The sequence below is a fragment of the Zonotrichia leucophrys genome, chromosome 2 (genome assembly GCF_028769735.1).
Source record: "Zonotrichia leucophrys gambelii isolate GWCS_2022_RI chromosome 2, RI_Zleu_2.0, whole genome shotgun sequence".
NCBI lineage: Eukaryota > Metazoa > Chordata > Aves > Passeriformes > Passerellidae > Zonotrichia > Zonotrichia leucophrys.
In genome coordinates, this window is record NC_088171.1 from 2880506 (window position 1) to 2896014 (window position 15509).

A 15509-nucleotide genomic window follows, 5' to 3' on the forward strand; every position below is an offset into this window, starting at 1 on the left:
TTGTGAATGGAGGTGCCTGTGTTGTTTTCCCATGGATGCCTTTAAACAAGACTCCTCTCTGCCTGTCTGGCCTTCCAGAAATGCTCTGGAAGTGAGCAAGGGATGGTTCTTGATCCAGTGTTTGTCTCCTGTTCTCAGGCAGGATTAATTAAGTTCTTTGCAAAGACCAACTCATAGTTTTTGTCTCGTGCTTTTTATTTTATCATGAAAGAAGGATTGTTTATCCTCATACTCATTAATCAAAAGGGCTTAATTGACCCCTTGCTCTGGTCCATTCCAAGTGTTCCAGTTTTATCCCAGTGAGCTGTTCTGGGTTTCTCAGGGTGGTTTGTGTTACACGTGCTTTTTATTTTATCATGAAAGAAGGATTGTTTATCCTCATACTTATTAATCAAAGGGGCTTAATTGACCCCTTGCTCTGGTCCATTCCAGTTTTATCCCAGTGAGCTGTTCTGGGTTTCTCAGGGTGGTTTGTGGTTACAGGATAGAAACTGTTCTCCGTCCTCCAAGCCACTGCCTGGCTCCCATTCCTGCAGCCAAACCACATTCCTCAGGAGAGAGAAGGAGAGAGAAACTTGCCCTGGTATTTGATGTAATTATCTCTCTACCTTGTTTAATCACTCAGCCCTTCCAGCTCTCTGAAGCCTGTTCCTTGCAGCTGCTTTGGGGTCACAGCTTACCTGTCTCCTTTCATAAACCCCACTTTTCCAGGGATCTCACATTTAAAGCATTTCCACAAGTTAGGAATAATGTGCAATGTTAAATGTGCACATAGTTTACTTAATTGCTTATTAACTGTAATTCTTAATTACCTGGTGTCATTATATGAATCCATAACCTTTTCTCCATCCATTTTTTTTTTCTGGATGCCTTTCAGGCTCCTCAGATGATGAATACAGATGGAGTCAGCTCTTGTAATCCATGTTGGGTCAGGACAGGGACTAAATAATAAGTAAATTGTAATAAGTAATAATATAATTAATAATAAGTAAAGCAAAAAGAGAAGGACTTCACCACATACTTTTAGTACAAATATGCACAGTATGGTTTAGCCTTGAGTGCAGCACCTAACCACTCTCTTACATCCATGGTACCCTGGAGAAGGAATGAGATAAGGAATCTACTGCTAGCTGTGTCTTTCTTACTTAAGTGTCAGAATTTCCTACCCAAAAATAGATTTGGTGATGTTTAGTCACTCTCTGTGTTAAGCCACTCTTTCTCAGTGGAAGTTTGGCTGTTGTGTTAAAGATTTTCTCTGTTAAAGAAAAAAAATATCTTCTGGGTTAAAGCGCTGATATCAGTTTATGTTAAATATGGGTTCATCCTGATGCACTTGAGATGTGATTTATGCTGCTGTTATCACCTGTTTTTATTTTTTTGTTGTTGTTTTTTTTAAAATAATCATAATATGTGACATTTGAGACAAGCAGTGAGAGGTGTTGAACTCTGAGGGAGAGCTGAATTAGAGAAATATTCCTGCAAGGAAGCTGGAGAGGGACTTCTGACAAGGGCATGTAGTGATAGGTCAAGGGGAATGACTTCAAACCAAAAGAGGGCAGGGTTAGATTAGATTTGGGAAGAAAGTTTTACTGTGAGGGTGCTGAGGCCCTGGCACAGGGTGCCCAGAGAAGCTGTGGCTGCTCCTGGATCCCTGGAAGTGTCCAAGGCTGGACAGGGCTTGGAACACCCTGGGATAGTGGAAGTTTGCAGGTCCTTTCTCAACCCAAATCATTCTGTTGCAAATCCACATTCAGGGAGTTTGGGATTAAACCAACAGTGGTTTAGTGTTTTCCTCATGGAAAAAGGATGGAATTGCTCCCTGTGAGGGTGGGCAGGCCCTGGCATGGGATGCCCAGAGAAGCTGTGGCTGCCCCTGGATCCCTGTCAGTGTCCCAGGCCTGGTTGGATGGGGCTTGGAACACCCTGGGATAGTGGAAGGCGTTCATTGCAGAGGGTAGAATAAGATGAGCTTTAAGATCCCTTCCAACCCAAACCACTCTGGGATCCTGTGATATTTGAGAATGTTTTTCTGTCAATGCCCTCAGAAGCCGATCGGGCCCTCACTCCTAATCCACTTGAAAATTCCAAACAGCGCCAAAACCAGATTGAGCACACTGTACTCACCTCAAACCATCACACTGACAAATTGTTTCCCTTTCAGGCTGAGGCTGACCTTGCAAGACACTTCCCAAGGCAGCCCGTTCCCAGCCCCAGCCCTGTGCCACGGCTCCCTGTGAATCCATCCCGCGTGGATCGCCTGCTCGCCGACCAGGCCCGCCAGCGCACCCAGGTACACCTACAGTCCTGGGATTTGTCTGTTTATTCATTAACAAATCTGGGATTTGTTTGTTTGTTCATCAGCCTCAGTGGGTTTGGTGGTTTTGTAGTGGTTTTCTTTGGCTGATAGTTGGAACTGGTGGTTGAGTTCCATCCCGTGTGGATTGCCTGCTCACCATCCAGGCCTGTGAGTGTGCCTGGGTACGCCTGCACTCCTGCACTTCTCCTGGGATTTGTTTGTTTATTCATCAACAAATCTGGGATTTGTTGGTTTACTCATCAACCTTAGTGGGTTTGGTGGTTTTGTAGTGGTTCTCTTTTGGAACTGGTGGTTGAGTTCACTGATAGAACTGATCAGTGGAGCTCAGCGCCAGGGTTTAGTTGAGGTGATGGGGCCTGCGTTGGGCTCTGTAGTCTTTAAGGTCTCTTCCAACCCAGTGATTCTGTGAACTGAAAAGGTGAACTTTGGGATGGTTTTTTGGATGGAGTGGTATGTTGAGAAAACAGTCATTTAAATTGATGAGAACAGTTGTCTTTTAAACTATCAGGATAATCTTTTAAATTGAAGCTAACCAGAGGTTAGTTTCTTGGAGTTATTGATAGAAAAGGAAATCTAGGTTGGAGGGGTGTCATGTTTTTGATTGCTTTCTTGATTTTGTTTAGATTTTGAAATAATCTCTAGGAGTTAGAAGTCTTTTTGTGGATGATGAATACAGGATGGTTTGTGAGGTGTGATGTGATTTTTTTGCAATTGTTGTTTTACTAAATTTTCAAGGGTACTTAGGTTTTTGGGGGTTTTTTGATAAAGTTTACTGATTAATTTAAATAGGGTTATTAGTTTTCTGTGGAATGATGGGTTTTGACATGGTCTCTATTAAAGATCTGCTTCTAGTTTTGCTCCCCACTGGGACAGTATATCTTTCTTTCATATGGGGAGAGGTTTCTGTATAATGAAGGGATGTGCTGTTGCTGTTTGATCTTTGTGAGGGTATTTACTAAATTTGGGAGTGGGGGGATTGTGGGAAATACTAAAGTTAAGAAGAGTTTAAGAAAATTGTGAAAGAAATCCTCAGGAACAGAAAGAGCAAAGAACTTAGAGCAGCTGCAGAGTCTGAAAGTAGAGAAGTTACAGAAGTCCATCAAGCAAGGACATGAAACAACAGCTTGAGTTTTCTGCCAGGTGCTCACCCTCATTGGAAGAATGGAGAGGCTTTGTGGTGCTCCCCTGCACAGGAACATCTCCAGGACCTTGGAGCTGCACCTGGAAGCCATTCAGGTGACCCAGGCACGTCGGAAGGATGAGATTGGGAATGCTGCAAACCCCCGGAGCCATGGGGGGCCACGCTACAACAAGGAGAAAGGTAATGCTGCCCATTCCTGCAGCCCTCAGAGCTTTTCCATTGGTTTAATTGTATGTTCCACTTAAAAATGTAAATTTGTAATACCCAGCAATTCTTGTCACTTCATCAAGGAAGTTTGCAAATACACGCTTGTTAATTTTAAGACTTTAACTTACTTTGAGTTCTATTGTTGTTGTTGTTTTCCTGTTACTATTAACAAAAAAAAAAAGCTATTTTTTCCTCTTGACTAGGAAGAGTTTTTGTAAAAACTTCAGTCACGTTATATAACCATAAGTGGTTGTCCTAAAAGCAAAAATGTGCTAATTTTTAAGCAGGTAGAATTATTTCCTGGTATGGCTAAACTTTCTCTTCTCTTCAGCTTATAAAATAATAAAATAGCCAGTGTTGTGCAGAACAATTGTCTACCTTACCTAAATCACAAACCCACCAGGAATGGCATTCCAGGTTTCCCAAATTCTGTTGAAGTAAAGCCAGAATAATCTGTAGCAGCGGTAAATGTGGCAATTTATAGTTTGAGGTTAAAGATGATACTGTTTTTCTTCAGAAAATACCTGGTTCTCAGAACAAAAGAGGAATTCACTCCTTAGTGCTGAAGTGAAGTGGACAGTGAAGTTCCTTTGGCTGTGGAATAGCTGCTCTTGTGATAAACTGGAAAGAGAAGCAAAATGTTGTGCTTTTGCAGTTCAGGTGTCAAAAATGAAAATGTAACATGAACGTAAAATGTCATGCCCTTAAAACAATAGTCCTATATGCAAACTGGCTTTTAGAATAACTCCTAAAAGTTCCATGTGACTTTTTAACTCCAAGTGTGAGTCAGGAATAGTAGAAGGAAGGTTCTTGGCCAGGCAGGAGAAGTAGGACACAATGGTTAAGTGGATGATTTTGATTAGATTTAATGCCAATATTTCAGACTTTGAGTGATTAGTTATTTGGTTAAAAGTAAAAATAATTTAGATTTCATTTCTTAATTGGACAGTTTATCCTTAAAAGACCTTGTACCAAGAGATAGTTGGCCAGTTTGTGCCTTGTTAATGAAAGGCTGCAGAACTCACTGCTGTGAGACTGTGATGTAGATAAGAAATAAAGAACATGTAAGTCTAAACATGAGCTATTGTCTCAAGTGCCTTCAGTCCTGACCCAGGACATTCCTCTGACTGCCTTGGAGGGCTCCAGACCCTGTCAGGGGTCTCAGAGCCCTTGGCATGGAGTCACAAACACCTGTGCCTTTGATTTTAGCCCATGGAAACAATTACCAACTTTGTGCCAGGAGTTACAAGCCACAAGAGTTTGAGTAGAATGATAGTGAATTTATCACAGAGTGAAAAAGTAGAATTTTGGGGGATTTAGAATGGAGGTTCAAGAGGCAAGATGGAGGAATCCTGTCTTTCTCCTTCTTCTTCTTCTTGGCCTCCATCTTCTGCTGTGATGGTGGCACTTTTGGATTGGTTTAGAGTAGAGACAGGCTGTCTAACATAAGTGATAGGTATTGTAAAATTATTGTGAATAAAGTAAACACCACCCTGAAGGTGGTCAATGTGCCATGAACCAACGTGCCAGACAGATCTCAGCAGGTCAGAGAAAGAATTTTATAGATAACAAAGAATCAACAACCTTTAGAATGACAGCCAAGGAATTCAGTCTTCTTCTTTGATCTCAGACCTGGGAAAAAGAGACCTTCCAACACCTCAGGGTCATCTTGACACCAAAGATCCCATCATAGAAACCAAAAGCTGGCAGTTGTTGGGAATTTAGCTGCTAAGGACTGGAAAATTACAAAACCATGGCTAATTCCAAGTCCGGCACCTGCAAGATAACAGTGTCCTTGGGACTAGCTGTGGTAGGATAACAAACAGTGAAAGAGTCACGAGAAAAGAGACATGTAACACCTAAGGAATGAGGAAGAGTTGATGGTATAGTTTAACCAATAGATTGCTTAGCTTACAGAATATTCATAAGCTTATTACTCGCTGTATAAGTGTCTGATGCTCTCTTCAATAAACGGAATTTGCTTATCACTCATATTGAGTGTCTGAGTCTCCCCTCACCGACAAATGGCTCGTCCCCGACAAAGGCCCACATTTTTTCTCTGTGACAGGCAGTAACATTTCCATGCTTGCCCCCTGATGAGTTTTCCCTGTGTTGCAGATGTGCTGGCCCTGGCGGCTGCCCTGCGAGCCCTGGCTGGAGCCACGCGCGCGACTCGCACCGCGCTCTGGTGCGCGCTGCAGCTGGCCCTGCCCAAACCCCCTCCTGCTGGGCCTGAAAACCAACAACTCCTCCTGCCAGAGCTTCGTCCTTCAAGCACAAGCCGCCAGGAGAAAAGCAGCCTGGAGCAGGAAAGCAGAGGAAGTGGAAAAGCTGAGGAAGAGAGGAAGATTTTGGAATAGTCGCCGATAATAAATGGAAGGCGGAGGATGGCGAGGGAAGGGCTCGGGTCCTGCCCAGCACCGCCAGAGGTGGATGTCACAGGATGTCAGGATGGGGTTAATTAAAAAAAAAGGATTAATTAAGGTGCCTGGTCAATGCTGCAGTTGTGGTGCTGTGATTCTGGTGTGAAGAGAGACACAGCTTGTGGTGATATTGATGCAGTTGAATATTGCAGGTGTCTGCTGCTGAGAAATTTTCATTTTAGGGAAGCTGAACAGGAGCTGAGCTTTCCTCCTGTGCTTACCCAAAGCTCTGAGCCCAGCCAGAGTCTGGAAAAACTCAATTCTCTTTTTTTTGGCTCATGAGACAATTTAGGATATTTAAAGGTACTCAGTAATTGTGCAGGGTTTGTTTTATTTTTGGTTTTTGCACCATGTGTAGTTCTTTCCAGAGCCAAAGTGATCACTGAGTAGCTTGCACCCCATCACCGTGCCAGAGCAATCCACGCTGCTGTGGTGGTGTTTTTTGGGACAGGTTATCTCTGTTTCACAGGAATAATCAGTGTTCAGTGCTGGTTTTGTGCTGCCAGTTCAGTTTCCAGCAAAACCAGTATGAGCTGAGCTTTTCCATAGAATTGTCCACTTTGGTTTTTCCACTAAAAAAGTGAATTTTTGTAGATTTGTGGAAGTGCTCATTAGCAGGTGTTAGAAAACTTGCTCAGGATTAGAAATTAGTTATTGGTTCCTCAGTGGGTTAAAACCAGTACCAATATAACAGAGTATGCACTTACATATAAAAAAACTAATATTTGTTACTAATATATGTTCATGGTACTATAATTTTTTGCAGACACATTCCATATTTATTTCATTTCCTTCATTGAATGTTTATTTTAAAAATCTATTTTAGTAATATGAAGTTAAATATTTTGCCAAATCTTCTGAATAATCAGATTTAAGGATTTACTCAGGAACTCTGCATATTATTATATAAATATACACGTGGTATATAGGGTTTTTTTGGGAGAGGGGTGTTTGCAAAATATTTACACAAAGCTAATTGTGTACTAGGTTACCAAAGCTCTTTCACTGATTGTTTTTTTGGTGTGGAAGGTTTAATATATCTAATTGCTGTTAATTAGTCTCCATTGTGTGGCTTAGACAATCAGAGTGTGGTTGTTCAGGGTGAAAACTAGTAAAGAATAATTAATCCAAGCTGTGATCTTAGGGCATTTAGGAATATTTTAATGCTTTAACAACTGTTTTACTGTTCCACAGTCTCCTAACATGTACTAATAATTAGGGTTCTTGAGTATCAGGATATTAATGAACGGCTTTGGAGAGCAGTTGTTGGGTTAAAAGTGAATTAAGGTGGGGATATAAGCAAAATTTGAAGGACAAAAATGAAGATTTTCATGTCATGTGGTGTTCAGTGTCAAATTTGACATTTTTGTGGGTAATTATAGAACTGTTCACATATATATTTTTACTTGCAAACTTGTTCCAAATGCGGTTGTGTAGTTCTGGATCTGTGGGTGTTTCTAGAGCAGATTTTGTCTCAGTAGTGCCATCCTGAACTCCACTGAGGCGTGGAGATTTGTAGCTAAAATTTACCCAGGCCTCACTGTAATCCACTGAGTGAAGTTTAAAAACAAAAGTAGATAGAAATCAGATCATTAGTGTAGCAAAATTATGGTTTTTCCCCCTAAAAAACAAGGTGAATTCCACTTAAAAGATTATTTCAAGCCTTAGCCTAAAAAACAGCTACCAGAGTTATTTTAGTGTGTTTTCTCTCTGTGTACATGGAATTTATTTGCACAAACTAATTCAAGAAGGTTCAATCTGCATTTGTAAAACTGATTGTGCTGCACAGCTTAAAAATGGAGTTTGCAAGATTTCAGTTCCTGGGTGATTTGGGGGTTTAATTACCTAAATTAAAATTAATTACCATTGCTGTGCTGGCAGGAAATCAGAATTTCAGAGTCTGGGTCTTGGGGTTTTTTTTCTGTTTACACAACCAGGGTTGTCTTGTAGTGGTGAATGTTTAGGGTATAATTGGTTCATATTGTACTACTTAATTATTGTGTTAATTAACGATCTTAATTAGCTCATAGTTAATGTGCCTTTAACAGTCTCATTTTCCCAGAGTGTTAAAAAGCTGCGTGGTCACTTCTAATTCCAATTTCTATTTAAAAATGGCATTTTAAAGGGTTGCACGTGTCTGCAGTCAGCTCATATTGTTAATTATGTTAATTGCACTCAGGAGCTGCTGCAGGTTGGGTTCCTGAAGGAGCTCTGGGCTCTGGAATGTCCCCCTGGATCATGTGCTGGGTCAGCTGCTCCTGCTCATGCCCTGCAAATGCTCCCCTGTCACTTGGCCTCGCTCACTTTTCTTCACAAAAACTCCAGCTCTGCAAACAAAAATAAGGTTTTATTTACAAAAATAAGTTTTAATAATTTTTTACTACCCTTTTCTTTAAATGGGTTGCTTATGGACAGCACCAGACCTAGAATAAGTTGTGTCTTCAGTTCCTAATTTCAGAATGCTCCATTTCTGTTGTTTTATTACAAAACCTTTTGTATATTTAGGGGAAAAAACCACTTTATTTTGTAAAATAGCACTTTATTTTGTACAATGACACCTGGAGTTGCAGCAGCTCTGTCAGAACATCATTTTTGCTGCCTCGTGTTCAATTTGGCAGCAAGGTGCAAATTCTGCAAGTCTTGCACTGAGTTTTCGGTGTGAATAAGCACAAGTATAATGCTTGTGGCTTTAGGAACTAATGGTATTCACATTTTACTGAAATCAGGGGAAACGGAATTGAGGTTTTGGGTCATGTTTAAGCCAAAGAGGTGGTTTTGGTTTGGAGTTAGTTTTGATGTTTAGAGAGAGGAAAAAATGCTCCTTTCCCTCCTCATTTTGAGAAACTATCAGGTAAAATTCAGTTTATTCTCTTTTTTTCCCATCTCCACCACTGCATTCGGCTTTGAGATTTAATTGTTTGGGGTTTTTTTCCCTATTTTGATTTATACTTTCTAAATTTTGGGGGTGATCTGAAGAAGGTGGCAGAGCTGTAGCCAGTCCTGGTGGCAGGGACACTGGATTGCTCCTCTTTAAATAAATTGAACACTCAGTTGTCCCTTTTTGAGTCAGGATTATCATCAGGGTGCTTTTTGATAGTTGTGAGTGAATCTTTAATGCTTTAAAATCCCAAATTGATAGTCTAGTACAACATAAACTTAAGAATTACGGTTATTTTTGTGTTCTGTGTAAATAACTGAAGAATTTTGGTGATTCAACACCATTAATTCCCAGAAGGGAGGCCAGCAGCAGGGAAGAACAGTTAATTATTTTATTTACTTTATTTTTAATTCTTTATTATTTTTTTTCTGGTTATAGCTTTTGTACCTCTGCTTTTCTGTACCCACAGGGTCCTTCTGGCAGTTAAGTTGCTCTGATGCTATTTATATAAACTAAACCCCAGAAATTGCTATTAATTTGTTATTTCCATTAGAGCAGCATGCAGGGAGATTATTGAAGTTCATGCTGCTTGTTTTGCTGTGGCCTTTTCAGGAGTAGGTGGCCTTAATTCCCAAGTTGCATTTTTATCCTTTTTAAACTGAATATTTTTCTTTGCTGCTGGAATTTACCACCAATATTTTTGTCTGTACCTGGATATGTGAAATTTGGGAAATGTTTGCCTTAGAACTGCTGCTCTAGTTCATGGTCTCTTTATTCCTGTTTATTTCTAGTTCCTGTTTATTTTCTAGTTCATGATCTCTTGGTTATTCCTGTTCATTTCTTTTGAAGGAAATCAATGTTTTGATTCTGGTTATTCCTGGTTATTTATTTTGAAGGAAATCAATGTTTTAAGGTGAAGATTTGGTGAGGAATTTCTGTTGCAGAGCAGTGGAGATAGAAATCTGTTTATTTTTTTATGACAGATATACAAAGATGAATAGTGTCTATATTTTAATATTACTGTACCAGGTTTTTCCACTTTTCCAGAGCCCAACTTCCTGGCATTGTCTTTGACCTGCATCCCATTTTTGGGAGGGATAAAAATGAGGAAAAAGGAGCTTCAAGAAGGAAGGGGCCCAAATTCCAGTGGAGAATTCTCTTCTTTTGCCTTCCATGGTCAGGAGGGCTTGAAGGACCAGAAATCCTGGCTTGAATCAAGATTCTTTTCCCTTCTGGATTCTGTCAGGGTGCCAATTTTGGGCAGAGTTGGTTTCTTCCTGCCCTGCCCTGGTGGCCAACCTTCCTGCCAGGTGTGTTTTTATGAAATTGAGGGGCCAGGACAGGGTTTGGGCATGGAGTTGTCCCTCTGGGATCAGGATCAGCTCCTCTCCTGGCAGGATTTCATTGATTTATTATTCCCTGTGCAGTTTATCAATTTATTTTCTAGACTTGGGAGATGATAAAGAGCAAGGAGAAGTGAGCATAAGATGGGTTTGGTTGTGGTTCATGTCTGTCCTTCCTCCAGGGGCAGAATCTCCCTTGGTTCCATGGGATATTTACCAAGTCACCATTAAGTCTTAGCTCTGATTCTGCAGGAATTTGGATTTTGGTTTTGTTGAAATACTGTAAAAATTATGCAGCAAACAGACCTTAAGCCTATATGTTTATTATTTTTTAGAAAATAAATTGTATTTTTACCTGCTCTGGAAGCTGGGTATTGGAATTTTTTAATTTTTTTTCTTTTTTGGCCCATTCTTTGTTTGAGAGCTGCAATTTTCACAATTGCTGCAAGGTGTCACAGCCCAAAGCAGTGGGGTTTGGGGATTTTGTTCTTTATATTTTTATTTCTGTGGCAGAGTATGTGCTCTTAGCTGCAAAACTAAATGTTAAATTCCTTATGGCCACAGTCTGCTACAGATTTATTCATTTATTTTTCCTAATCAAGTCATTAAAGTGGAAAAACTTTGAGTTATTGATTATTTAGTGTTTGTAGATTGAACAGGAGCAGGGAGCACTTCTCATCAGTCAATATGAGAGCAGTTAGCTGTAGAATATATATTTTAATTATTATTTTTGAATGATTGGGCTGCTGAGGAGCTGAGTGTGGCCCTGCTTGCATTGAAGGCACAGCTTTTAAGAGATTTCTGCCTTGATTTGGCTTTGTTGCTTTGCCTTGAGTGCAGGAGCTCATTAAACACAAGCTCAGTGGCTCACCTTGAGCTTTTATCAATAAAATCTGGAGGGATGAGCTCCCAGCCTCTTTTAGAAGGATTCTTGGAATGAGCCTGGATAATTTTGATTTCTCCTCAAGCTGAGGAATGTACTTGCTGCAGGAACTTGGGGTTTTCTGGGAATTTTTGCACCTTGTTTTCTCCTGTTCTGCTTTGAGAGAAATGGAGCCTTAACCATGCTGAGACCCTGATTTATTATTCCCTGTGCAGTTTATCCATGGCAGTCACCAGCACTTTTTGGGTTTTTTGTTTTTGGTTTGTAGCACTTGAGATGTCTGATTTTTTAATAAATTATTTTTTTGGTAGAGAACTGCTTTGTAACTTTCTAAAATAATATAATAACTTTGCCAAGCAAATTTATCAGTGCTGTAAAATGGAAGGTCCTTATTTTTCTTCATTAGCAATACTGTAATCAAAGGTGCAAAATAATGTGTTTAATGTAAGTGTCTGTGCTGTTAGAAATTGAAAATATATTGGGTTAGGAGCAACCTCTAAACGAATTGAGGAACTAGAGTTATAAATCCTCTTTGCTTGTTGCCAAATGAGCTTTAAAAGGGAAAATATTTGCATATAGTGTATTAAAAAAAAAGCACTGGTTAGAGAGAGAATAAATCAGAGAAAAAATCATTGCCAGACAAAGATTGCTTTGTTTTTTACTGAAAAAAACACAACTTGTTCATGCACAATAGTTACTTAATGAGCATAGTTTTTTTCACAGAATTAAGTTTCCAATATATAGATGGGAAAAATAAGTTTCCTTTTATTTTTATGACAGATCTACAAAGATTAATAGTGTCTATATTTTAATATTACTCTTTGGTGTCTGAAGTGTATCATTTGCCTGTGTGTTGGTCAAACTCATTTCCTTAAAATATCCCATTTTACACGGCTAGTGAAATATTACTGAAGGAGATTTTGGTTGGGCCCAGCAGAAATATGTGAAATTATAACTTAGCTTAAAAAACCTTATTGATTATGCAAGATTTTAATCATTAATCAATTAAGGCTTACTTAAGTGTTTTTGTAAAACAACTGTGGATGTTTGAACGCTGCAGAAATCTTTCTTCTACCTCTTGTGTAACATCCTTAAAATTCCCCTTCACAGATGTGCTCTGATGCCACAGGGTGTTGTGCACCTTAACTTGGGAATTCCATCTGCTTTTCCTTTCATTTTATTTATTTATTTTTTTTTATTGTGGAACACCAGGATGCCTTGTTATGTCCACCTGAGCTGAACTGATGGGGTTTTGTTCATGTGTGTGAGAGTCTTCAGAAACGGGAGAATTCTGTAATAAGTCATGGCCAGTGTGATTTTCTGGTATTTTCTATGTATGTGGTTTGATTCCTTTTTATTTAAATAATCACCTGTTTTGTGTGGATGTCCCTAATTAATGGTGACAGCTTGTTTAGATCCACTCACACTGTTCCTCAGCTGCTGAATTTCAGTTTGGTAATTCTGCCTTGAATTGACCTGTTCTGTGTTCATGACAGAAATTAAAACCCTGTGTGTTTTTTGTGACTGGTTTTATTGCCTTAATTCTGGAAGAATTAATTGCCTTAATTCTGGGGAAGTTTGGGCAGTTGTTGAACTTGGGGCTGAGGGATCTCTTGGATCACACCGAAAATTCAGATTTGCATCAGGTAATTGAGAATAAAAGGAAGAGTTTAGTGAGGACTTCAAGGGATGCTATGGGGGAATTGGGATGAATTTAGCATTTTTCTTAAAATAACTTGACAAATGTCCCAGATCTGGGGTTTTCTTGGCAGAGATCTGAAGCAAAAGCCAAGAATTGCACAGGTAACAACAGAATTTGGCTGGTTTGTCCTGTGAATTTGAGTGTGGTGTTCTAAACCTTGACTGGGAAAAGTTCCTTGCTTTAGAGCAAGGAACTTGAAATTGTAAAGTTTAGAGCAATTTAGAGCAAGGAATTTGAAAATTTAAAAACTTTTTTTCTTTTCTGGTGACAGGCAGAAAAAAATAATTGCTATGATTGTTTCTTCATTGGTGGAGAAGTTATAAAACTTGTTATAAAAGTTATAAAATGATGCTTTGGATAATCTAATTTTGAGTTGTTTCCATCTTCAGCTGAGCTGTGCACATCAAATGTCCCAATTTATCCCTCCTATTGTTGCTGCTGATTGGACACGTGGTTTATACACTAATTTTGGAGCCCCTGCAAAGGAGCCTCCTCCTTTCCCTTCTTTTGCAGAGAGAGAAGGGGATTTCCATAGCAGATCATGAGAGAAACATCCCTTCCCTGGGGGGCATCTCTGCTTTTATTTGAGTGCAGCTTGCTTGCTTTGATACTTGTTCCAAAGCACCTGTGATGGAATAAATGCAGCTATTTTAGTGGGGCTGTGCTGGCAGCTTGTGCTGTGTGAGATATTTTGGAAAGCAGGCACAGGGAAATGTGTTCTTCCCAAGTCAATCTCAGTATTTTGTGCTGGGTTTTAAATAATATTAATCAAAAGTGTTTTAAATCCACGTTTGTGTGATAGGCTGGGCTTTGTGAGGCTGTGAAATTCAGGAGTGCTGCTCTGATTTGAATAATAGTGCCATATAAAAACAATAAAATCTGGGTTTCCACACTACCACCTCCCTCCACTTACTGAGGAGATCTTTGATTTGGAGCTGATGAATCAGGTTGCTTAGATAAATATTTAGAGTGTTGGGTTGCAAAAGCAGATAATTTAGATAAATGGGAAAAAAATAGTTTCTGCTGTTGCTTGTGGTACAGAATTCCCAGATCTTTGTGCCTTGGGTAGGTCATGACTGAATGAGCTGTGGGAGCATTCTGACTTACAGAGAGAATTTATGGTAACTCAGATCTTTACTTTGCTGACAAATGTTGGTTTGGGAGATGTGGATGGATTTTCAGAATTAAATCCTAGACTGGTTTGGGTTGGGAGGAACCTTAAAGCTGATCTTGTTCACCACAAGATCACCCTTGATTTGTGCTCCAGCTGAAGAATATTTAAGGGCTGAATTCTGTTGTGATGTGGAAAGAAATTGCCTTTCTGGGATTATGAATCCATTGTGCAAACAGTTTGTATTTTTCAAGTGTGGGTGTGCATCCTGTTGGGAGGTAATCACACTAAAGATCTGTGAATGACACTGACTACAGCCAATAGTTGTATAAATAATGATATAAATATCCATAATTGGATGAATAGGGCTCTTTGAGGAGACCACTCTTGAATAAAAACTTTGGTGCTTGCTCCTTCTCTCTTTCCTGAGGGATCTTTGTCTGCCTTCCAGAGGGTAATGGAAACAAAAACCAACCCCAAACAACAAAATATTTAAATAAGTTCAAAAAATGTAAAAAATAATTTTCATGCAAGTAAAATATTTAAAATAGTTTTATTGATGTAAAAAATAATTCAAGGTCATTTTAATGCAATTAAAATATTAAGAGAGTTTTATTAATACAAAAAAAGGTAATTTTCATGCAAGAAAAATATTTAAGATAGGTTTATTAGTAAAAGCAACCTGGTTGTCAAATTTTTATCCAAATTTTCCTTTGTGTATCAAGTCTTTGTAGCCCCTTTGCTGAGAATGTCACATCTCTGACAGATTGAGCTTTTCACAGAGGCACTGCTGGTGGTGGGATTGTATTGGGGTTGATTGGATTGTACTGGGTTTGATCCCTCAGGGGTGCTGGAAGAATTTAAAGCTTAAACAACTCTGTTGGCTTGTCCAAGGTGAGTCACAAACAGGATATGCACTCACTTTGGAATTCCCTGGAAAGCAGAACTCACCCAATAACAATGTGGCCATGAAATCTTTATTTTTGGGTAAAGCAGTCACTGCCGCTGGTAGTGGGGTATTGGCAAAAAGGGAAATGATTTCTCTGCTGATTCTCAGAATGACCAGGTTGGAAGAGACCTTCAAGGTCATCGAGTCCAACCCAGCCCCAACCCCTCAACTGAACCCTGGCACCCAGTGCCACATCCAGGCTTTGTTAAACACACCCAGGGATGGGGACTGCACCACCTCCCCGGGCAGCCATTCCAGAACTTTATCACTCTTTCTGTGAAAAACTTTTCCCTGCTATCCAACCTGTGCTGGTTCCAGTTGTGGGTTTCTCTGGGTCTGGATTGAAGGCACTTGAGATGTTATTTCATGTTCACACTCAGGTGTTTATTATTTCTTATCAGTAAAACAGTCTCACTGCTGGGAGTTCAGCAGCTTTTCATTAGAAGGCACAAAATGGCCAACAATCTCTTGTTCCAAGGCCTTTTCAGACTAAACTATCCCATTAAGAGCTGACACCTGGATTATTTTCCCTTTTAACCCAATAACTGATCCCAC

At 39.6% G+C, this 15509-nt stretch overlaps 1 protein-coding gene across 3 annotated transcripts in view; it reads left to right on the forward strand.

Annotated features, from left to right (window-relative positions):
- LOC135443527 (meiosis-specific coiled-coil domain-containing protein MEIOC-like) overlaps positions 1 to 12706 on the forward strand; it is a 29160-nt gene extending 16454 nt beyond the window's left edge. For all 3 annotated transcript variants that reach the window (XM_064703772.1, XM_064703773.1, XM_064703774.1), the window contains exons 7-9: positions 2162 to 2290; positions 3458 to 3638; positions 5784 to 12706. In XM_064703772.1, the coding sequence (XP_064559842.1) occupies positions 2162 to 2290; positions 3458 to 3638; positions 5784 to 6025 (552 nt within the window). In that variant the 3' untranslated portion in view covers positions 6026 to 12706. The remainder of the gene's footprint in view (positions 1 to 2161; positions 2291 to 3457; positions 3639 to 5783) is intronic.
- Positions 12707 to 15509: the final 2803 nt, after the last annotated feature.